At 43.1% G+C, this 25927-nt stretch overlaps 1 protein-coding gene across 1 annotated transcript; it reads right to left on the reverse strand.

Annotated features, from left to right (window-relative positions):
- Positions 1-274: 274 nt before the first annotated feature.
- On the reverse strand, positions 275-25927 carry dot1l (DOT1-like histone H3K79 methyltransferase). Its single transcript, XM_029429134.1, has 29 exons — positions 25470-25927; positions 20049-20092; positions 19860-19934; positions 19471-19534; positions 18876-19104; positions 17706-17800; positions 17356-17418; positions 17204-17259; positions 16606-16685; positions 16154-16222; positions 15944-16050; positions 15164-15205; positions 14970-15065; positions 14387-14609; positions 14162-14275; positions 13809-13900; positions 13554-13655; positions 12611-12748; positions 12263-12388; positions 11525-11961; positions 11348-11438; positions 11101-11250; positions 10854-10896; positions 10135-10754; positions 8094-8299; positions 7834-7907; positions 6316-7008; positions 4876-5640; positions 275-4415 (listed from the first exon to the last, which is right to left on the reverse strand). Exons 1-28 carry the CDS (start codon positions 25548-25550, stop codon positions 5018-5020), a joined length of 4833 nt encoding a protein of 1610 aa, XP_029284994.1. The 5' UTR covers positions 25551-25927; the 3' UTR covers positions 275-4415; positions 4876-5017.

Genomic DNA, 25927 nt, shown 5'->3' on the forward strand with positions numbered 1-25927 from the left:
TGAATCATCAAAAACTATTAAATTCCTTTTAACTAAGTTTGATGTGGATAGTTAAAACACATATTTTTAGCCGTTTTGAACATACAGATTAACTCCGATTATGATGATCATAAGAGATCTTTTTGCTTCTTCAGGCATCACAGATATTCTTCACTAGTTAATTAAAACATTTAAAATAATTTTGGACAAAATGACGATGCGTAAACTTCAGCTTCAACAGTCTGAGGGGAAAAAAATGATTGGACATAAATGCCACAACACACAACAAAATTAATTCAAATATTATAAGAAACATTTTTATTAATAATCATAAAACGCAGGGGAGAAAAAACAAACAAACATGAATTCCATTTGTTGCATTATAACAACATCTTAGGATAAAAGCACCGACACCGAACAGTAACAATTCATCAGGGCCTTTTGGAAAGTAGGTTTGCTGTTATTGCACCTCAAACCTGCCCTGGCTTCACCGATCAGAGATCACTGTACACAAAGTGTAGGTCACATGTGTCCCGTGTCAGGCTGCACCCCAATACAGGTCACATGTGTCCCGTGTCAGGCTGCACCCCATACAGGGAAGAATCCCAAACAAAAAGGGACTGAGAATCTCATTCTTGGGAGAAGCAAATCTAGACAAGAGGCATTTGTGAGAGGAGGAAGATGCTGAAAGTCGAAGCCATTTCACAGCTTCTGGACTCGTAAAGCTTTATAAAGCTGGATTTCACTGCAGGCGCTGGATGTATGTGACAGTGAGAATGAATCTGAGGAGATCTGACTTTGAATTTCTACCTAAAAATACACTTACAGGGTTCTTCCTGGTCCTGAGTTAGAGTTTAAAAATGGACGTTATCATGCCACCACATGGGGAATAGGTTTGTGACATGCAGTAGTTTTAAGAAAGTTGTTTATATAATTTCAAGCCATTTGGGAAGTTCCTGAGTTTAGACCTTTGGCAGGATTTAGAGTAAAACGGCCTCGACCGCAAAACTCTCACAGATTATCAATAATGTATCAGGATGGAGCATGCTGGAGAACTGCATAGAAGCTTTCATTTAAACCATGCTCATACGCCAAAGGACTTGAATAACAGCACCTCGTCCCGTTGACTGATTATATAAGTAGCTACAAAACTGGTTGAAATCTGTAATGATACATTTTGCCGTTCCCACAAACTATTCTCACTTGCACACACACACACGCACACACACACACCACGCCGCCTCTCCAGATTAGAGAATTTGTCCGTAGGTTAAACTGGATCGTCAGAAAGCCGCCAGGCAAGCTCGTGTTGAAGATTATTAAACCATAAAACCCTGCAGCACAACAGGAGAAGAGTAGTATTTATCAATAGCTGCAATTTCCTTGTTTTAAGTGAAGGAGAGCACCGTGCTGTCCCGTCTGACAAGTAGTATTAAAAACTGACAGGAGTCTGAAGATGCCATTAAAAGCATAACATGCATCTGCAATTGTATCAAACACCAAGAATAAGAAAATCAAAACAGCATCAACAATAATTACAAAAGATCTCTCAGCGCTGGTAACAAACGGACTATAGTCACTAATTATGATCTAAAATGATTTTACTTCTTTTTGTGAGCAACACATTTGTGAGTTTACAGGAGTTTACAATAAAGCTTTGATTATTAGTCTAATCTTCCCTTAGATACGCACCAGCAAGTAGGGGAAAAAGCACACACACACACAAACTGAGCTTAAGTGTATTCCCACTACCAAGAGAAAAAAGGGAAGCTTAGATGCCTTCACTCCCGACACAGTGATGCACACATACATCCTAACACAAGAGTTTTACATCAGCATGTCTGTGCAAGGACACAATATGCTCAAGGTTGTCAGTAAGACATCTAAAGACAGACAGTGTACGATGTGGACATGTAGTTTTGTATGCACCAGTGAAGATTTAGTTTATAAGAACTGAATTGCCATCGTTTGGAAACAGAAGCACCATTTTTTTTTTCCTGCAGAATCTGGGTCGATAAAAAAAAAAAAAGAAATGAAAGAAACAAAACAAGTAAAAACAAGTGATGACAGTTCTAGTGCAAGGATCTAGTTGTTTTCAAGCCACAGCACCGTTCGTCTGTGTTAAAGACACACAGCTTTTGAGTTTCTAGTTCTGTCACAAGAAGTTCCTGTGGTGGCAAAGCTCCTCTCCTTTGGCTTCAAGCCTCCTGTTTAACAGGTCGAGTTGAAAGTCACAATGCCAGCGCCAACACACCCCTCTCCACTCCAATATATATATATACTTATATTTTTTAGACTGTATATAGATATATATTTTATATACTTTTCTGTTTATGGAGACATACAAGGAAAAACAAAAAGTTATGCACAAAAACAGTGTGTCTCGTTCACTGACCGATAAGCAGCTCGCTTTGTGAGAGCGACGCAGACTTCTGTTTAAAACTGTGGCGTGAGAAACATGAACAGTCCTCATAGCTGTTTACTCAGACTGAGCCAGCTGCTGCAGAGCAGTTTTATCAAAATCGGAGTCTACAGTTGTACACTAGGCATTTTAAAAGAACCAGTCAATAGCATATTAAATATGAGAAAGAAAATGCCAAAAAAATGCCTTAAAAAAGTCCCCGTGTACAGCACCAAGTACTCCATTCTTCACTCTAGAATAAATAAAATCAGGTAAAGTCCAAATGTAGCACCATTGTTTTCAGACCGTGAGTCAAGTACACACACTATTGCATTCTACAATGTCAACACATTTCAGGATTTTTTTTTTTTTTTTTTTTTAAGGAGAAAAACAAATACCAAAGGCAAATGGAGAGACTGACAGCATAAATATAATAATCTAAATTATACACAACTATACAGTCGGAGAATGAATCACATTCACAGTACAAATTTTTTTTTTTTATACAAAAAACTAATTACACAATAAAAAAAAAACCAAAGCAAACAAACAAAAATAAAAAAAAAAGGTGTGAAGAGTCCAGTAGTTTTGTTTGTGGTTCAATGTTTTCTCAGTGTGTGAGGCTTTGCATGCATGAGTGTGCACGTGTGTTTGCTTCCAACTATAATGCGGTATAATTCCACAAACGTGTCCACATTTTATTTCCTAAACATTTGCTTAAACCTGCATTTCCCAACAGCAGAGATAAATATGAATAAGTTTAGCTTAAGAAGAGTTAGAAATTCCTGCTGTAAGAGTATTTCGGCTGCGTTCCCACATCGTAGTGTGATTTACCAGATTGAGTGAGAAGAAAATGTTAATAAATACAGAAAGTGGCTAAAAAAATGTCTACGTAGCACCATCATTAAATTAATGTCTTGGGGTCCTTTAAAAAGGAAAGAAAAGGAAACGTCCTCTGCTCAGCATTATTGGCACCCGTTGATATGTTGCTAATTCACCATATTTTCAAAATAAAAGGCTGAAATCTGAACATTCTTGTTTTCAGACTTCAAAACATACACTGATGTTCTTCTGATGATTAAATATGCCTGATTACTGTCACAACAGTAAAGAAACTTTCACTGATATGTTAAATATCTGATATGAGAAGAGAGCCACACTTGAGAATGATTTGCATCACTCATAATGTGAACTTAAATTGGATTTGCTCTAGTTAATAGCAAAGGAAGAACGTTTTCCTATTCCTGTACCACTTTGCTTTTAAATAGAGACTTCACAGTACGTGACCCATTTCTTTTAACATTTTGTAAAACATGAAAATATTGTAAATCATCAACTAAAGCAGATTTTAAGGGGAGTCAACAAACCAGCCGGGACTAACATATCTTCTGCTACACGAGTAACTGAATCTTACTATCCAGTGTGACGTTAGACCAAAATACTAAGTTCCTCATCTTGTTTCATTCTCAAATATTTTTGCAACGAACATTAAATTTCACTGTAGGAAGAAAACAAACGAGAGCCGGCATGCAGGCGACACTGCATGACATCTCAGCAGAGTTCAATGAACTGGTCTCTGTGTGTGTGTGTGTGTGTGTGCGTGTGTGTGTGTGTGTACAAACACATGCACATGAGGTGAAACTTTGGAAGGAACGTGACGCATGATGAGATTCAGATTGTTTTGCTAGTTGCTATAATAAGACAAAAAAAAAAAGACACGCTGTTCTATTGAGCACCTTTAAACCAGTTCATTCAGTGCTGAGCAGCAGCCAGTACTGATTTACATATTTTACATTTTCAAACACTCCACACAGACATGACCAGTACCTATGAATTCTGCTCAAGGTGACCATAGTGGTGGTTAGTGTGTGTGTGTGTGTGTGTGTGTGTCTCAGAGATCCCAGTACAGAAGCCGGTCTTGGAGGCGATTGGGTTGTGCAGTTGTTTTGAAGCACCAGTGAGTGAGGAGTGTCTTGGTCCACACCTGGACATTTGCATAGTTTATTTAAATTTTGAGGTAGTTTTCAACAATTACCTGAAACATCAAAGAAGACAGAAAAAAAGAGAGTGTTTATATGGAGGGCAGAATCTACCAGGCAACCAACAAATAAGCCTCAACAGTGTTGAATACTGTCACTTTTAAAATGTATTCATCACCCAGCACTGTTTTAATACTTAGAAACGCACAATATGTCATTTATCTGCCACAAAAGAACCCACAATCGTGGGAGTTTGTTGACGTATGTGCAGAGGTCACCCCCTCTCCAAAACAAACAGAGACGGCGAGTAAAATCGTTAAAAGCACAAAATAAGTTTGGCCGAATTTAGGATGGAGGAGCCGTTAACTTATTTTCTTAAAGACAAAACGCTGTCGCATACGCAAAGGGGGATACGAGCCCAACGCAAGAGACCAAATTAAACGGAACTGTTTGGATACACAACAACATATATAACATTAGACGTTTATACCTTTAAATCTAAAACCCAAGACTTACCTTGTTCAATCAGAACAACAGCTTAAGTGGGGACAAGAAAAACAGGTATCCTGTTTCTCTCACTCATTCTCTCCTTTCCACCTTCTGATTGCCCTGCGCCCTTCCCCTCTCCATCCTCCCCCCTTCCCCTCACCCCCAAACCCTATCTAGGTCGGGAGCCGGGAAGCTGGGAGGTCGTGTAGGTACCATGCATGCCTTGAGTCCTCCACATGCTCCCGCCACCACCTGAGCTGCTGGCCTGTGGTGGAGGGGGCAGTCGAGGGGAGTAGTGCACTGCGAATGGACGAGACGAGGAGTGGGACAGAGGGGAAGAAGAGAGGGAAGAAGCAGCGGCAGCGGCAGCAGAGACAGAAGCAGAGGAGGCAGAGGTGGAGATGGAGAGAGAGAGGGATGACTGTGCTCTCTGGTGGTGGAGAGAGGAGTGGGACAGACGGGAAGAGTCTGATCGAGATGATGGCGGGGCGTCAGAGTGCGTGGGTGCTGAGGAGGAGGTGCTGTGCAGGGGTGGAGGAGGAGGCAGGGTGAGCGTGGGAGGAGAGGCGCTATGCAGGACCGACTGGGTGCGACTGTGCTGTGCCTGGGAGAGGGGGAGAGGTGACGACACGGAGGCCAGGCGCGTGGAGGCTGGTTGGGGAGTGGTGTGCTGCTGGATTTGGGAGGAGGTAGAGGAAGAGAGACTGAGCAGAGAGCTGAGGCCTCCAGAGGTGGGCAGCGTCACCCCAAACTGATGGGAGGACACTGTGGGAACCACGTGGTGAAATATACCTGCAAATAATATAGCAGAAATGGAGGGAGGGGGAGGGCGAGAGAGTGGAGACAGATAAAAGTGGCAAAGAGCGAGAAGGAGGGGGACAAAGAGAGAAGCAAGGACTGAGCCAGGTTGTGCATAGCGCCAAGCAAGTCTTAGACAAGCACACAGAAAGCAAACAGAGTCAGTCCACTAAACCAAAGAAGTCGGCCAATTCAGGATTGCACTGAAAGTGTTCTTATTGTAGCAGAATGGATTTCTTGATTTTAGCTTACAAGTGAAATGACTCTGACATCCGACTCCAACAGATACACCCACAGAAAATGACAATATAGTAATGTAAAAGTTACGTGAAACATATTATTAATTCATCGTCAATCAAAGGTTTCACGACAAATCGTGGTTCAGATTTTTAGGTAAAAACATTCATTCTGTTAAAAATGCAACATTTTCCAAGGGTGTTTCCAACAACAGCACTCAAGCAGTCAGTCCAGGTCAAAGCGAGGCAGACAGAAAGACGGCAGCATTGGACCTCCACTTACCTGCTTCCATCAGCAGGCCCGCTCCCTCATTCCCTCGGATGCTATTCTTTATCACGACGACCCCAGGGCTAAGACTAAGACCTCACTCTCGACTGTTTAATGATCCCGAGGTAAAGCTTTACATGATCAGTTTGACATTATGATGCTCACCTCCAGCCGCTCCCCCTGCCAGCCCGGCACTGGAGAAGCTTCCCAGGGCAGAGTGTCCGTTGACGAGCCTCGGAGTCCCACTCACCGTGGACCCGCCCGTCTGGGCGCCGAACAAGGACTGTAAGACTGAGGCACCTCCGAGTGGGAACTGAGACCCCAGGTACTGCCCCACAGAGGATCCTGTGGTGGAGGAAACTGCTACAGGACTGCCCCCCACCTTCCCACTCAGAATGCCCCCACCACTGCTGGTAGCAGCAGATATGAAGAGGTTCTGACTGGCCAGGCTGCTGCTCGTCTTCAGCTCCCAGTCTCGAGGGGCCTTCTGTTTCTGGAGGGCCTGGCGTTGGTCTGAACCACCGCCTCCCTGGGCACCACCACCGCCACCGCTGCCTCCACCCCGGGGCCCTGCCTCCTGACTGAGGAAGGGGTTGGGGTTCATGTAGCTGGATGACTCTCCTTCACTTCCTTTCCTAATCTGCTGATGCTGTTGTTTGTGGTCAGAATCAGAGTCTGTGCCCCGGCCGGACCCCCCCATGCCGAATGGAGAGCCCCCCTGTCTCAGGTCAGAGTTGGGTTGCTTGGGGTCAGAAATGGGTGAAAAGGTGGATTTCCACTTGCTGTTAGAGGACAAGGAGGATGAAGAGGAGCCATCACTGCCTGTGCTATTACCACTGCTGCTACCAGACTTCCTGACTGGGGGGGGGGGAAACAAAAAGACAGGTTGGCATTAAGTAGCAGAAGTGCAAGATCAGAAGAGATGTGCCACCTTTCATGTGGATTTCATATCTGTTTTGATGGTGAATGTATTCAATTGAAGCAATTTCTATTTTACAGTGTGCATATTCGGTCGTATTCATATATGGCGGGAAACTTCCAGAAGTTGAGCTGCGGCGAGAAAACACCTGGTGGCGCCTTTTCTCTAAAATCGGCCTACGATGCAAACAGAAACCGAATCATTCTGCTGCAACGTCAACGTGGGTTGTTTTTGTTGGATGCCGTCGCTGATACCCAACCCTGCATTACTATGCTTAGAAGCTTTACTCCTCACTTGGATAAAGCTGCGCTGGAGACCTTCAGGATCCTGAAGACAAACCGGAAAAGACAACCAAGACTAGCTATTGTAAGCTCTTTTGTTGAGTTGCCTCTTAGCGAAAGGCTGAGTGAATTTAAGTTGGGCTTTTATTGTGAAAAGGTGAAAACGTAAGGAACGAAGCTGTAATGTGCTAATTATGTGGAAAATAATAAGGAGGTGTTGCCGTCTTGATTCACTTTATTACCTGAATAAGTATACAGGCATCCCGGCTACATGTTTTGGCTGGGCGTCAGTAGCTAGCTTGCGCGCAATGCATTCTGGTACCTGTAGGCACCTTTCACGCTCAATATAGCACACACTGAGGAGTTCGCTTCAACGGACTATATTTACCATCAACACTGATCGAACATCCACACAAAGAAAAGGTTAATAGAATCTTCCCTTTAACTTTCTGTCATCTAGAATGACTTTTTATTTGTTCTTACCTCTTTCACCATCCCCGAGTCGACCAGGCCCATCTCTGCTCTCCAAGGATATAGTGGCAATTTTTCTTTCAATTCTAGAGAAAAACAACGAACAATAGAGTAGAAAGCATTGTTTTAATTGGTCACCTGGTTACTAAGCAACACCCTAGAAGACTTCAGAAGAAAGAGAAACCAGCGTGCAGCTGTCATCTTCACAAAGGGCAGCTCAGCAGGTACGTGCTGTTACTCTTATCTGCGTATTATAATGACGACTGTATTACCGTGAACTGGAGCTGTCGGCAGGGTATCCCGAGTCCTCGTCGTCAGAGCTGGGGGCAGAGGAGTAACGACCCGTGCCATTGACCTCCAGGGGGCGCTCTCTCTTCAAGACGGGAGGCTGGTCCAGGTCGGGCCCACCGGGGCTGCGGCTTGATTGTTCCGGGGAGGAGATGGCGGAGATCTCCAGAGGCTGGTTGATGTTGTTCACCTGAGGAACAAAGGACATGCAATAAAAACAGCTCTTGAATAACGTGATGGCAAATTCATTTTCTTCATTCATTAGAGAAATCTGGGTGTAAATGCACCAGAGATGTTTTGAACATATTACAAAAGAAAATAATATATATACATCATATTGAAATTGAAGATAAAGAGTGCGACGATATGAGGCTCAACCTATCCGGCTGTTTACACACTAAAGATAATAAGAATAAATCAGACTATATCTACCCCAGTGAGTTTTATTGCAGGATTATAGAAAGCACATGTGTTCACTCTTTACTGAAATGTGTGTGTATATATATATATATATATATATATATATGTTCTTAAAGAAATCGATGACAGTTGGTTAAAAAGTCCACATTTCTCCGTCATCGTGCTTTTCTTGGCTTAGATAATATTTAAGATATTTAATATTTAATGTTTAAGACATAGAAAATATTCCTCCAAATCCATTAAAACTCCTGAAAATATGTATTTCCTGTGCTAGGAGTTGCATTTTATTAAATTGAGTGTCGGAGGCACCCAAACATCACACAGCGGATCCTTATACAACTTACTTAGGACCTACTAGCCGCTTTTCCACTGTCGGAGCAATTTCAAGTGCTATCTTCGAGTCAGCTGACGACGCTCAAGACGCGATTATCGCACCGATAGCCCCGCAGTAATGCCCTAAACCCGCCCATAACATGCCGCCTCGGGGTACACGTCACAGATCTCACACCGCAAACAAAAACCTAAACTCAATTTCAGTTGAATCACTTTCGCTGTTTAGCTTGCAAAATAAAATAAAAACTCACCGACTGAATCTGCCTCCTTGCGACCGGATCATCCTCAAAGTACACACCGGAGTCCCGCCGCCGTCCTTACTACTTTTCAGACTTTGTTAACATATTGCTCAATTTAACAGATCTGGGTTTCCCGTTACACAGAAGTCATTCCTACATCATAACGTATGGATTTGTATGACTCCTAAAGAAAGACTGATGTTCAGGAATAAGTTGAACACGCTTCAGTAAGATGTGCAACGCTCCCGTGCAAACGCTTTCTTTACAGAACATATGATTTCATTAAATCAGAGCTGTGCTTTGTGAAACATGACACATGTGTCAGAAGAACTGAGTGAAGAGTAAAGAGTCTGTTTGATAAGTTCATTTAAAACTTTACTGACGAGGTAAATAAAGTCTTCACCCGTTTCCTGCTGGTAACATAATTAGGTGCTCCGACCATGTAAAATGAATAAACGGGATTCTGCTCGTCTGCCTCGCAGTTTTGTTTATAACTGTTGATATATTTATCCTCTGAACATTAAGCAGATGATGTGACCAGAACTGTCAACCGTCGAGAAAGAGGAGCTGCGTCGCTGACATCTCTACTGCCGTACCGTCTTCTCACCCATAGCCAGGTAAGCCCTGCCTAAGACCCTCCATTCCACATCAGGCCACTGCTAGCCCTGCTTGGCTTATGGGCAATCTGTGGGCCATTAGCACCTGGAAACGGGCCACGACGCAGCTCCTCCCGAGGAGCGAAATAAGACCTGAAGTGACAATAGAAACAGAACTGGCCACGGCGCGCACTAGCTCGCACGTGTTTTGCGTGACAGTGGGAAAGCGGCTTTTGTTTACGAATAACAATATCAAGGCTCTGTGGTCTGGCGTGTGGACAGTAGATGTTTTATTTTCAATGCATTGTAACTGTACATTCCTGTGTAGTATTGTCATAAGTGTTTTCATCTGTCATGTACTGTAAAGCTCTCAATGTTAAAAATAAATAAATATCATATCGGGTTCAGTTTCTCTCTTCATGCTTTTGGTGACTCACCATGGAGTTAATGTTGAGTGGCGATCCTGAGGAGTGGTTGTTGGAGCTGAGCCCGGGGAATGACCTCCTCTTCGGGGATCCGCTGGCTGTGACAGCCATCGTAGAGTTGCGTTTCCTTCTCCCCCGCTTACGGCCCTCTTGACAGCCGAGGCCGTGAGAGGAGTGTGAAGACGACATATGTGTGGGTGTGTGAGTGTGCTGTGTGGCGGGGGACTGGTGGTGGTGGTTTCCATGGTTACTGTGGTATCCCTGCTTGTTTCCAGTGTGATGGTGGAGGCGTAATCCTCCGGCCGCGCTGCCTCCACTGCCTGACGAAGAGGAAGACGAGGATGAAGAGGAGGAAGAGGAGAAGAAGATTCTCCTCCGCAGTTCGCTGTCCTGGGGCTCCGTGTCAGATTCACCTCCTTGACGATCCTGTCCGTCTTCTGGAAGAATCCGCGGGGGTCCGTCCGCATACTGGAGCACCCCTCCAGTGCCGAGCGGCGGGCTTTGGATGGGACCTCCTCTGCCCATCGGTCCTGTCAAAGGAGCGTTGAGGTGTGGAGGAGGTGAGGAAGCAGCACCATTATAATCCTCGGGATGGGGACCTCCATTCATCAGCCCTGAGCTCGATAAATATCCTGTAACAGATCAAACAGATGACACTTGAGGAAGAACAGGCACTCAAATTTAAAATAAATAAATATTGAATGCAATAAGTGGCTGAAGGTAATCCTTACCATTGGTCTGACCTGCTTGAGACACAGGACTCGGAGTACTTCTCTGAAATAATAATAAACGCAGATAATATATCAATGTTTTGTGAGGTCAGTGACCAAATGGCATTGCGAGGATATCCCGTTCACGAGGATGGGACGCGTGTACGGACGTGTGTACGCGAGGCAACTCTTACTAATTATCGACACGTGAACATTTCATTACTCACATCTGGAGCAGGGCACTGATGTAAAGGCAGGATGTACTCACCAGTCTCTCAACACGACTGGGCAGCACCACGCTGGCCAGAGGGATGCTGACTGGTAGTTTACTTGGGTGGACAGTGCTCAGAGGAATACTTATTGGAAGGCTCTTAATGCTGTTGTCCCCCTGAACAGATGGGCTCCTCTCCTTGCCGCCCTATATGAGAACAAAAGGGGGAAATTAATGTTAACAGGGAGAAGCTGCAAGGACGGTAAAAGAAGATCGTCAGGTGCACAGAAAGAGAAACATTTACCCTCTCGAAGCCTTTATTCTGGGCATCACACGCATTGGGAGAGGGGCAGTTCAGTTTGGCTCCGAGCGGAGAATAAACACCACCCAAATCCCTAAAAAAAAACAAACAGGAAATTGTTAGCGCTGAGACCTTGAAAATAAAAAGTTAAACAATCGGGAGCTTTTAGTGGCAACCAACCTGTGTGTGGTCAGCCCTGGACCTCTCAAGTGAGCAGAGGCATTGGGATCCTGGTTAAGGTGCCTCCGCAAGGCGATCTTGGCGGGGGAGAAGCGTGTGTAATCAGGAAGAGCGTAGGAGGAATTCTGCTGCCTCTGTCGGGCATCGATGGCGGGTACAATCTCATGGTCTGGAGAGATGGGCAGGTAGCGAGAAAGAAGCTCCCCCTTGGTGTTGGTCCGGTCAAAACAGGGTGAGCTGGTGCCGTTGATAGACAGATCTGGGCTGACTCCGTTGAGGGCCGGGGCCGAGCACAGGCCAAGCTTAGAGGAGTCCATGTCTGTGGAAGAGCGTGATTCCAGGTTTTTCCTGTACGGGGAGCCATCACAGGGACTGTAGGACTTTAGATGAAGCAGCTCCTGCTGCCTTTGACTTTTCTCCAGCTCCACAATGCTGATCTACAAACGGACACCAGGGGGCGTCATTACACTAGAAAAACTGCATTTTACAACAATTCTAAAATGTGTAGGGAAATGTTTACGGCAGGAAATCATCAACTCTCCCTTAAAGCAAAGTTTTATGTAGTTTAGCTGACAAGGATAACGCCTTTGAATATCTCTCTGAAGAGCCAGTTGGATGGAAGATGGAAGAGAGGCCAGAGAACAGAGCAAGTGTGGAGGAGTACACGATAGGTGGAAGAGATAGAGACACACATTCGGTAATGAATCCAACAAAAGGAGGAGGAGGAGGACTGTGTACCTGCAACTCCAAGCAGTGTCTCTGCTTCTCAGAGATTTGTCTGCGTAGCGCCTGCTTCTCCTTCAACAAACTCTCCAGACACAAAGAGCCCCAATCTAGCTTTAGCTCCTCACATCGAGACTTCAGCTGGAAAACAACAAAGACACACACTCGATGTTATTTATTCGCTTGGAGAATCATTATGGCTTGAAGGGCAAGGCGGTGTAGTTCAAACAGTAATGGGACTTCATCCACCCTTACACAGACGCAGAGCAGCAGGAATAGTGACAGATGTGAAGCACTGGGGATGATGCTGTAGTAACAAGGTGGAGGTTAGAACAACATAGTAGCAAAGCCCTGAGCTCTCACCAGTAGCAGGCTGTGGTCTCTCAGCAAGGCCATGTCTCTCTCAAGCTGCTTAGTCTGTTCTTTCAGCTGACGATTGTGGGCTGATATCTCCTTCTGAGCCTGCAGCAGGTCCTCCACTGTCAAGGCTTTCACTCCCAGCTGATCACCACACACACACACACACACAGCGTTATACATCAGCTACAAACACAATTCCCAAACAGTTGAAAGTGAAAGTCTTCTCTGACCTCAGGTGGTTGAATCTTACGCTTGAACGGTTCATGTATTCACGGTCCAGCGCACGCAGGGTGTTTGTTCACGGTTTACACATTACTGCCTAATACAGTGCAACACATAAACGGTTGAGTGCGTTGAATGTTTAATTATAGTCGAGGTGAAACTAATTGAAACACTTCAGCTAATGCACGAAAGATGCTTTTCAGTTTTAGAGACTATTTTGACCCGTTGCTTTTTGGGAAAGAGTTTCTGCAGTGTCACACAGAAGTGAAATGTTCCTTATTCTCATGGATTTGTGTTTTGTTTGTATCTTGTGTCACACCTCACATTACTGCAGCGTCTAATTGGAGCCTTTCAAGATAGCACTTGTCTGACCACACCCAACAGGGATGCTACGTGTGTCATAGGTGCAACAGAAGTTTCAACCAGAAGAGCTTAAGTGTTGCAAACTACACTGCAGGAAAAAACACCCCAAACTGTGTTCTCCCTCCCACATTAGTTTCGGTAAAAACCCATGTTCATCAGTGATTTCAGCTGCTCAGGTTGTCCATCAAACAGCTGCATTTAAACACCAACCTTTAGTTCAACATGTGATCCTTATAAATAACAGAACTTTCTAAGCATGGCTGAGACAACTGATGCAAAAACAACTGGGTGCTTATATAAGAAGTCTGTGGACATAGTGTTGACCTGCTGTGTGACAGAGAAATAAAGTAGCAGTTCCCACCTCGTCTAGTTTGGTCTGAAAGAGACCTTTGATCTTGTCCTTGTGAGACTGACAAACAGAGTGGAGCTGCTCCGCCTGCCCTGACAGGTCCCTGTGTTTTTGCTAGAGATGGAAAGAATAGAAGAATAACAGGTAAGAGGTCGGGCAACAAGGTAAAAGAAGAAAACATGAGGTGTTGTTTGTAGGTAGATGCCACTTAATATGTGTAGTAAAAAAGAATTTGCAGCAGTAGCAAATGAATAATGTACTTATTACCTTCTCCTGTTCTAAAAGCTGCTGCAGGTTGGAGCGGTACTGAGGAGTCTTCATGTGGGTCATAAACTGGAGGTATTGAACTTTGATGTTATCTGTAGAAAGATGTAGGTCGCGGACACAGAGGGAGCAAGAGAACAAACACACAGGGTGTATTATTAGTTATGTTGTTGGGCAAATGGAGCTCCGACACCAAACAGATGACATGCAGTCGTAGACTACATTCAGACCAGACGTTATCTGACCAGGCTTATGTCTCTCCTCAACTCTTAATTGTAAAGCTTAACCCAAAGTCTGGTATAATATGTAGGACTTGACGAGATACAAATGATTAATCCGAGTCTTCATCGGCTCACCTAGCAGTTGCTGCAGACCGGGAGGAGTCGGACTCAGAAGTAGTTGAGTAGAAGGATAGAGCTGGACCTTGGGAGGTAGCTGGTAGTAGGGAGCCTGAGGTGGCCGGTAAGCATCTGTACACACAAGAAGCATATTCATTGTTACACTGAGGTTTACTAAGCTATGCAGCGTAGATGTAAAGAGGCATATTCTGTGTGTGTGTGTGTGTGTCTGTGCTCTCTGACCCTGAGGGGGCGCTGCAGAAAGGGTCTTGGCGTGCAGCAGATCCAAGGCGCTCTGATTCTTCTTGTTTTTCTTCTCAACAGCCGGCGCTGCTTTCTTGGGTCGACCACGTTTCTTGTTGTTCAACTTGCGACCTTTGGGCAGGAGCCGGGCTCTTCTGGGTTTGGCGGGGGGCTTGACCACCGCCACCAAGCTAGGACGCTCGTCCTCACCGCAGGAGTCCTGCTGTGATGGACAAACACATGTTCATACAAAGAGCCCAGAGAAACATTGCAGGCACACAACATAGCAAAGGGTAAAGCACTTCAGGGAGCGAAATAACGCACGCACACGGTGGTAAACGTAGAATTTGAGCTGTGCACTCGATCCTGCGCTCCTTGGTACAGGACATATTACACACTTTCATTTCCTTGCAGCAAATAACATATTTATTTTTGAGGAATCCGGCCGCGGTGCAGAGAAACGATGCTGTTTTTTGCTGCAGTAGAGCATATACACAGAGCCCTGCACTTAAAGTTGATTCATAATTAATCCCATCTAACCTATATGCCTCCCATACAAAGTCTGTAAATGTCCGTGTCCTACCTTGTGTTGTTCTTTAGGTTTTGTGGGCGTTGTGCTATTGCTTTTATTGTCCTTTGTGTCCTTCTGCTGACGTCGCCTTGCTAGCTCCTGCTCTTCCTGATAGAAGACGAACCAATTTCATTGTTAGACGTACAGAAAATATGGTGAATACAGTGACTCGTGTCAACGCACGGAGGAAGAACAACATGACTTACCCTGAGTTTAGGATTTTTGAGACTAGCAAAATAGTTTTCAAGCTGAAAAACAGAAAAGGGTGTTTGATTAGAACATTATTTTATTTGACATTTTGACTGTAATGTGATTTCAGAAGTCATTGTGACGACGATCGATGTTTTATAAAGCCCTGTGGAGTCTCTACTGTGCACAAACAAATGTGATTTCTTGCGTCATTAAGTGTCAAAACTTTTTTCTAAAGCAAACGAACAAATCTACATTGTTAATTTCTGCAAACTGACTTGTTTTGGGACATTCATCAATTGTAGACTGGTTCTTTATACGCGTCTCCAATTGATATCTTTGGATTAGGATATTATAATGCAGATTACGGCCCATTAATTGACTTTAATTCAGGCATTAAAGCGTGAGCAGCCACATCTACTTCAGGTGGCAACACAGAACAAGATCGTCACCGCCACTTTTTAGGCAGCGTGCAGATCTCTCACTGGGTTTTCCACCGCTAACCAGGGATTACTTTAACCAATTACCGCACGCACATCAGTGTTATCTAAAGCGCTTGTGTTACCCCGTTTCCTCTCGGATTGCTTACTCCTGGGACTGAATACTCATCAAGACAATACCAGCTGTTATTATGGCAGCCTATCTCCGGAGAGTTGAGGTTCCTCTTTGTCTCTAATGTATAATCTGTTCGTACGGCTGCAACAGTCATTTAGTGTTTTATTGGTTTGCTGAGATCTCCTCTAATAGACATTCGAGTGTCGGCCTTTGGTTCCTCCTCCAACAGCTGCAGTGCTTACTATAGTGCGGTCTATGGTATGCAGGTAGTAAGAAACTGGCTTTCCAGTCCAGGACACAGAGCCTCTCAGAGGAGAAAGCTCCACCACACGCATTATTGTGCCAATATCTGCAGGACAGAGAAGAACACATGGCACGGCGTGTCAGATGCACATCAAAGGAAGCCTGAGACAATCACATGCTGCTTTTTCCCCACTAATTGTGTTACTTACCACTTAAATTTCGACTGTTTATTCTAAAATTTAAAGGTGCAAAAGGTTTGGAAGATACAATTTTTCCACCTGTGGAGACAAAGAACAACAAAACAAAACAAAGTAAATGTTGTACAGTGGACACACACTCACTACATAAAACACAATCACTTCCTCAATTAGAGCTAGTAATCCATAAACACGTTCGTCCTATTGTCGTTTTTAATATTCAAAACGGAGCCGAGGAATGTAGTGGGGCCGCGAGGTCAAAGGTCAAGTGCCGGCCTGCTATTTTAATCACCAATGAGAACAGCTGAATAAATGTTTTCCCAGTGCTGCCAACAGAAGGCCTTGATGTTTTCTACACGCATTAGAAGTTGTCGCCACAATCAGTTTATTCCTTTGACTACCGATGCTGTTAATCCCCAAGTGATCACAAAAACTATTTTTAGAGTTTGCCGAAATATACAAACCTTCCTTCATGTTAGCAAAGCGCTCCTTCAGCTGGTGATCTACCTCTGGACCAAAGGCAAAGTTATTCACAAAAATAATACTGCAAGACAGACAGAGAAAAAAACATTTTTAGATCTAGTTAGCATCGGAGAAAGAGTTGTATGTTTTGGCAAAGTTCTGCAGACACATTTATTCAAAAGGAAAGTTGAAGAATGAATGAATGAATGAATGTCAAACTGACAGCTAATGTTTTTTGGCTTTACACTTTTTCCTGAAGCTCTGTGTGTGTGCACGCTATCTTTCTACCTTTAGGGATTCAACTTTGGAACTTTATGAACTTCGGTTCAGCACCACAAATAAATACTGGGAAGACGCATCTTCTCAGAAACAGAACTCTTTATTAAAGCCTTGCTAACTTTCTTCTAGAACTGTCATGATGCTCTTCATCTGGATGAGTGTAAGTTTCTTTTTTTACAGGACTGAACCTCTGAATGTACAACGCTTTGTATTTTTCCAGTCTCTCTGTGTATTCAATCAGTTTGGAAATGATTTTATTGGAAAATGGAAGAGAAATTGTGTCTTTCAGACGGTGACAGGGACCCCGCTTCGGTATAACACCTTGTGTTGGCAATTCTGTCTTTCCATTCTTCAGACAGAAAGTCTCCTCTCTCCAGCTGAAAGAAGCAAAGCAGAGTGAGACCAAATACCTGCGGGTCTGCGGAACAATATTAAAACGTTTTGGAAAGCGTGCGTTGTGATAGTCAACTTACTGTGTACTCCCCATGTTTCTTTCCGTACCATTTCATCCACTTTTTAAACTCTTTATCCATTGTCTGAGAGGAAGAATGTGCATATTAACATCCAAACAAAATGCTGCTGTGGGTGTGTTGCGACAGGGTAATGATGAGAAGATAAAAAGTGAACCGGGAAATTGACTTTAAAAAGACACACACAGCGGAAAAACCTCCGACTTCTCTGTTTATTAGCCAGAGGTGATTTGGAATGTGCCGACATTGCGTCATTTCACTACAATGAAAGAGGAAGCAGGGATTTCTTGACACAGCGCTGTGGTCTCTGTTTCTGGAACACCCCTCTGGTCCTGCGATAGTCACGTGATTACCTCTGCATAGGTAGCTGGAATGTCTGCTTTCTCTACACCGTAGTAGTGTTTACAGTTGGTTGCTGCTGCAACTTGCAGCACTACCTGCCCCACTCCTGAAAAAAATAAATAAAACACTAGGTTCACGTCTTACATCAAACAGACATTGGATGTCAATATATTACACACATTATTTATTTATTTATATATTTATATATATATATATATATATATATATATATATATATATATATATATATATATATATATATATATATATATATATATATATATATATATATATATATATATATATATATATATATATATATATATATATATATATATATTTATATTTATATTTATATATATATATATATATATATATATATATATATAAATATATATATATATATTTATATTTATATATATATATATATATATATATATATAAATTATGTTGAAAACTATTTTCTTTCTTTCACCAACACTGGCATCCTGACCTTCTACAACTCTACACATAACCCTTTAAACATCAATATGATCATTTGTTTATCAAAAAAACATTCCAACTCCTCTATAAGCACAAACTATCAACCTTTTAACAGTGTATTTGAAAGTTCTAGGGTTACACTACTAATGTCGCATGTGCCTGGTAGCTCTCCTTAAATCGTCTCACTCAGTTTTCCATTAGCAAAGGTTGTGGATAGTACCTGATAGTTTTTTACTACCACCTCGGTCGAGGTTCCAAGCGAGCTGAGCCGATACTAGAAGGTGGAGTTAAAACCCTGCAGACCACTGATTGGTCACTTGTGCCCCCCAGGACATGCTGCACCCACAGTTTTTTAAATAGCCAAGCTGCCGTCGATAGAGATTGCATTTTTTTGTATTCCCAGATGTTTTTAAAAATGTCAGCCCGCAAAACTACGCTGTGCAATGGACGAAGTGCAGAAGTTCCTCTGTTTGATTGTCGTTTCAAAAATTCAGCGAGCGTCGAGTTGAAGATGATGTCACAGCCGTTTCATGCGGCTTCGCTATGGCGACCAGCTGAGAATCCCTCCTACACTGAGGGGGGGGGGGAACTATCCCACGTGGAAAACGAAATACAGAAAAGGACCTGGTACCAAGAAACGAGTTGAGCAGAGTCGAAACTGGACCATAAGTGCCGTCCCAAAATAAAAACAGACTAACCGCTGCCGAGGTCAACAAAGGTGTCATCTTCCATCATTTCCATTTCGTCGATGATCTGAGCCACCAGGTCGAAAGAGGTCTCTCCGTACACCTCCGGGGAGAAGGGCTCATAGTTGTTCAGCTTCTCGGGGTCGGTAACTGAGTGGTTGTACACCTGCTGTAGGATGTGTCTCAACAGCCCGTTGGAAGGCCGCTTGTTTAGCTTCATGGGCTGGGTAGTCCCTTTCCACTATAAAGTGGGATTATATTATATATTTATTCACACACTCAAAACACAGAACAAGGTATAATGGCTCCCCCCAAACATCAGTGTGCACATGTCATCCAGTGCTGCTCGCCTTTTCAAAGAGAAGGATAACAATATACACGAGACGCTTTTTTTTTTTTTTTATCTGAATGTTGCAGCACTTATGAAACATCGTGGTCAATAACTAGAATTCATTATAGATTCATATATTTAAAATGTGTGGCATTAAAAGGAACACTGTAACAGACTCACAGCACACACATACTGTGTTGTTCATTTTTAGTGACTAATGTTTCCACACTCCCTTCACCTACAGAGCACTAAAACCCTTCACACATACGGACTCACCAGCTGGTGAATGCTGTCGATGGCCCTGTTGTACTTGTCACAAAGTCTCTGCATACTCTCGAAGCTGTGGCAAATAACAAGACACAAAATGACCAAGACCATCATTTTTGTACAAGTCCAAATTCCCCGTTCAACACGTAGTTTACGGTTTATTTAACCAGAACAATGTACTCATTGTAACTCACTGTTACTGACACTTATATTTACAAATTAGAAAACAAAGACTTGTATTTAGACATACAAAGCAGGCTGTTAGATCAGCCCGACTGGATGAAAGTGTTGACACTGTAATACGTTTTCTTTTAACTATATCATAATCTTTATAGATGTCATTGACCTTGTGGTATGTTTTATTGCTTGTCACACAGATGACGTGACCCTGGACTCACCACTTGGTGTCGTAGTCAATGAGTACGTAGTTTTCCATGGCCAGTTTGAGGTCTGGGATCTCTTCACACACCCACCTAAAGAAAGCACACGCATAAACTCGTCACTACCTCATCATCATCCACCCAACACAGTCTCCTCCCGACTGCGTACACGTGGGAGTCGAGTTAGACGAGGGAAAGGTCGCTTACCGAATGGTCTCGATGATTTCATGAGCAGCATCATGGTGTTTATCCTGAGAACAGAGAGGGGACATATTAAACACCTCTCAGTATGAAACACTAAACTTAACACCACAGCTTCCAAAATCCCCATAACGTATAATCATCACCTCTCAAAAATAGTCTCAACAAAAACATGAACATTATAGCCTTCATGACAGAAGGGATTATTGTCGCACTGTTTTATTACACTGCAGTGGTTTTAAGATCAGGGTGCCTAATAAACTGGCAACTGAGTGTAGAAAGCTCAAAACAGTCTGTAAATCCTCCCTTGAATATAGAAAACTCTATAAACCAGGTAGTGCAATGCAGAAAATGAAGAACACCAGACAGCAACATTAGGAGTTACATGCACGTCTGTCAGCATCTGGAATAAGTTCCCAAAATCATTTCCTTTTAATTTGTGGTAGATGTCATTTAAGTTTACCATTTACTTTCTACTGCTAACATTGCTCAATTAATATAATAACACAGGATATCTTATTATAAATCAAAGTATTTAAATAACAATTTGCTTGCACAGTTGAATACAGAGTATACATTCATTTAAAACACACCGCTTGAGGCAGTAACTCATCTCAAAGACGACAGAGAGCACAAATCTCACTGAATGCTGTTTAGACGACTCTGGAACGTTTAAAGCACGGACTAGAAACTGACTGAAGCAGACTCTTAAAAAAAAAAGCAATGTAAGCTTCTCAGGGTTTCATAATTCAGGGAATATTCAAGGTGGAAACCTTTCATTGGAATTTATAGGGAATTAATGGGTATGAAATGGAAATATAAGGATTATGTGCTTAGGCTGTTTTTAGCATGTCATGTGCAAATAGAAACTAAGCTTTTACCATCTCATAAATAGACATAAACCATTATTTAAAAAACAATACATACAATGTGTAATGTGCCATGTGGTGAGTTAGCTAGTTAGCAACTCATGGAGAAAGGTACAATTTGAGCCAACAACGTGGGCTGTAGGGTTGGACGATTGGCCGAGTACATCGCAGGTTGTTTATTTGGGGTCATTTTGGTCATTTTATTTTGCCGATACAATGGTCTGGCCCCGAAGAATGTGTGAAAGCTGCTGCTCAGTGGGCAGAGAGACAGCGTGCATATTTTCACAACTAACTTAGGTTTAGGTTTTTACCCTAATTGTCGTTGGTGATTGTTGGAACAACAGAAAGACCCAACCAAGGCGGGTTTGATGGGTCGCGATAACTCCCAACCCGAGATGGCTGTGTGCAAAATAGGGTTTAAAGTGAACAACTAATTAAAAAAGCAATTGGCACTTGGTAACAGCTAGCTAGCAAAACATTTATAAAACGATGTACTTTGCTTCAAAACTTGAAAGCATGTGGTCGTTTGGCTGAGACAGCACAGCGATGAGTTCAGTAGTGTGGGCTGCACATGTGATGCAGAATGCACTGTGCATGCAGAGGTTTGTAATTTTACTGAATTCCTATTTAATGGGTTGCTGGCAAAGGATCTGTACATGTGATGGAAGAGTGCGCTGCATGGTTACAATTCAATGGGTATGCTTTAACCAGAAATGCAATAAGATCTAGTATTGCTTGTTTTATGTTCACTATTCAAAGATTAACTTGTAAATGTTCCTGAACTTTTCCACCCTTTGCAACCCTATAGGCTTCCCTCTTTGTGGCATTAATGCACGTGTGGGCTCCCAACGTGAAATAATCTATACTGCAATTTCGTAAATTGTAAATCTAGGAATGAGATTTCAACAGCATTATTCAGGATGTCCACACAATAAATCATAGTCTGTCTTATGGCGCTTGTTTGCTTGAAAGGTTAATGTGTCTCTATTGACAGACAGCATCTGAAATTAAAATGGCCTCCTTATAGTTTTATTTAAAGTTAATTTAATTTGTAGTAACTAATTGGTTTAGTTGATTCAAGATTCGGCTCAGTCAGAATACTCCAAATCGTGTCTGAGATTTAAATTAATCTGGTTAAAAATGGCACTTTAGTAGAATACAAAGCTTAACAAAAAAAATAAATAATTATATTGATCTCAAGCAAGGAATCTGTAGCTGGTAATCTTATTTAGACTGTGCTAAGCAGCTCTGTGGAAGTAATCGGACTCAAGTTACACCCAGAGCACAGCCAGCCTGAGCCTGTTGCCTCAGCTGACCCACTGACCCACTTTCTGTCTCCTGCTCCAGCGCATTGCCAAGAACAGCCTCTGGTGGAGGAAAAGAAAAGAGGGGAAAGTACGAGAGAGGGGAGAAATCAGAGGGTAAAAAGGAAGGAAAGTGAAAGCAAGAAGCGCTAGAAGAATCTGGGGAAAGTGAGCGGGCAGGAGAGAGGAGGGAAAGCCTGGTGTTTGTCAGCTGTTTGAGGCTCACAGCCTGGAGCTCCCAGCTTCCCGCTCAATATTGCCCGCCACTACTACGCAAACTTCCGCCAAAGCTCAAACATTCATGCGCAACACACTCCAATATGCATGTTAACACAGGAAATCTACTGTTTTTGTGAGCACAGCCCACTTTTGGCTACAGCTACATTATCAAGCTAACTGCTATCTGTGTTGCTAATAAGCAGCATGACCTACAAATCTTCTTCAGCCGATTTAGCACAAAGCGTTACACTAAATATGGAATGTGTACAAGTTGTGCGAGTATATGAAAGAGACTGTGTGAGTGAGCGAATGAGACGCTGAAGGGGGAGGTCACCTGCTCACACAAAGACGGCACACAGCAACACCAGCAAAGGGCTGCTGCTAAAAATAAACACTGTCTGAAAGCGAGTGTCAGAAAAAAACGAACCGGAGACCCTCCTCTCTCACCACAGTGGATAGACGCATGAACGACTCCTCCTTCCTACACCATCTCTTCAGTCAATGTGACGCATCGTGAGAGTAGGGGTTTTACGCTACGCGCTGCTCCACTACGTGTACCTCAGCAACCTACAACAAATGACGAGGCAGGCGTGCCACTCACACGCTACTACTCTTACTTATCACAAACTACTTATCTCAAACTAACACAGCATCAGTATTTAAAACCGAAAAAGAAATTGTAGTATCTGATTATTTAAAATGATACCGCAGAGCTGTCTTGACATGTAATTGACAGTAATTGCACTACTGTAGATAATAAGTACAGATCACAGGTGAGAACCAGCTAAAGACATTCAGCAGTACTTGAGCAGCAGTCTTTTAAATGCTATGTAGGCCTGGGTTAGTGCACACACCCAGAAACAGCTGGACAAAGAGCTGCACCACACCAGAGGTGTCCTTCATATGGAAGCATTTACTGATGCACAGATGTGGGGATTTAGTGAGAGATGGGGAGACGGGGAGAAACGCAGCAAAAGAAAGAATGAGTGTTTTTATGGGCTTCATTCTGGAGGCTGGATTAGAGTAAAAGTACGCCTTATACTGCAACAGTCTGCACAATAGCCAAGTTGTGTGTATAACAACACTGACAGCACTGTGTTCGTGCGCTGAGGGTGAGACAAGCAATATAAATGCTCTGTGGGAGGGAAGAATGAATCTACACGAAGTGGGATCTGTTGCTACCAGCAAGCAGTTCAAAAGTGACTGAAAAAAAACTCACGAGCACAAATACCGGCATGTGTTTTTGAATTCTATTAATATAGCATTGCTGAGGAGAAGCAATCTCTTATCCTCCTCCCTGCAGAGTTGACCATATGGACATGAGAGGAAGGGAGAAGAGAGAGGAAGTCTTTCCCCTTTGAAACCAGGAGGAGAGCGCCGCATGAATAGGCTCCATATTGCAGAACTCCACATGCAGGACTATCAGCTGTTTCTAATACAATGCACAACAGCTAGTCCTAGTATAAATAGGTACCATGCAGGACTGTTTATTCAACTCAACGGTATACATTCCTGACAAGCTTGCTCTTGTCCTTACAGACCATACCATATAGAAATGGGTGAGGCAATACATTCAAGAGGAAGGAACTGTAGGATCAGATTGTGGCCTGGTGTAACAGGGTGGGTCAACTCTAGCAGCCAAAACAGAGAGGAGCAGCTGATTACATCAAGTAACTGACACAGTGACTTGAAACTCATTCAGTTAAAATTGTGATTAACAACAAACAAACTAAGAGCTAGAACTGAAGTAACCAGACCTGCAGACAAGCTAGTTGCAGAAAGACTAGTACAGAAAGACCTCACTCAGACATTCTGAGAAATACAGCTCTTTACTGTCTCACTGCAATTACTATAAATGAGAAACACAATTTTAAGTTGACGCCACTCAAGAAACCACAGAACTCCCCACCTCTTCCCTTTCCGTTAAGTCTTCAATGAGTCAAATGCAGCCAGCCACTGACGCGCTGACAGCATGCCACATGGAAATACAACTTTCAGCAAAAATATGTTTCTTTCTATTAGCAAGCATGGCTTATTCTGAGACATTTTAGAAGTGACAGATCAGGGGTCAGATTAATGTATAGAGCTCAAACAACCAAACACAACCAGCTGGTCTCAATCATAGGAATGCCATTAGTTAAAAGAAACACACACACACACACACACACTAAGCACTCGAGGAATGCCATTCACATTCCTGCAGCCGAGAAACCCACTAGTTTAAACACACACACATTTTGTACATAATCTCTACATCGTTATGTGTCCTGTGTGATTGTTTGTGTCAAATGGTGGATCTGAGAGAAAATGGATGTGACCTATTATTGTACTAACACTTATGTGTTTTCAGGGGAGCATATCTATGTTCCTCGGGTCTTAATGCCCCCCCAGTCCTAGTATCCTCGTAATATAACACATTACAGAGACTTTTCAAGGTGTTATATGTTCTCTACAGTCAAAACGCTTAAGACATTTACATCTACACGGTGTTAATTGTTTGAAACATCCCATCTCCCTTCTTTCGTTTGCGATTTGAACACTATAAAGAAAGCCCTTACCAATCTCGTACAATGTTTATATCAACATAAGGATGATGACCCAGTGTTTCCGTATTAACACAACGGATAATAACAGGGGAAACTAAGCTAGGGTGAGACTGACAAGATGTTGGATGTGAATGGTGGTACGCTTTTTACTCGCTCCAATTTCACAACAACATCTAGCTTGGTTGTACTTGTCGCTGCCTAGTAACGTTGACGTTACTCTGCTAAAATGTACCATATTCTGTGTGTTTAGTTATATTTTCTGTGCATTGCTTCTGGTGGAACAAGTTAAAAACAAGCTTATTGTCTGATCAGTCATCGTAGCTGGTTCATGTCAGTCACCTACCCGACCAGTATGACCTGATTCTCCGGACGAGCGTGCCATGGCTCCTTCAGCTAGCCTATGTTAGCAAAGAGCTAGCTAACAAAGACCAAAAACACAGAGACAAAATCTAAATATATAACCAGTAAGATTCAATGTTTAACACTTACGTATACTGGTAATGGCCACGGATAGCCAGCAGGTTCTGCTCCAACCGGCGATTTGAGCTTTAGCTCCAGCTTTTCTCCCATTCTCCACTTCACGGCGGCTCGGCTGTGGTAGATCGCTAGCTAGCAACTGCTCTCTGTTAGCCAGCTGGTCTGTTAGCGAGCGAGCTACAACGTGAACATTTTGTAAGAAAAGAAGGTGGAAACGCGTGAAATAAAAAAAAGACGACGACGCTTGTTGCGAGGTATATACCCAGACAACACGGTCAAGTGTGCCAATGTATCTGACTAGGTTTTGTATTTTAAATAAAATGCCTGTTTATGTCCACTCGCAATAACACACCGTCCGTATCGCCGCCATCTTGCCCGGCATGAATAAATATGGCAGGGGGCCACTGGAAGCAGAGGGGACACAGACGTCACCGAGGGGACCTTGATCTCAGCGCGTGGGCCAGAGCACG

This window comes from Cottoperca gobio, chromosome 4 (assembly GCF_900634415.1).
Source record: "Cottoperca gobio chromosome 4, fCotGob3.1, whole genome shotgun sequence".
Lineage (NCBI taxonomy): Eukaryota > Metazoa > Chordata > Actinopteri > Perciformes > Bovichtidae > Cottoperca > Cottoperca gobio.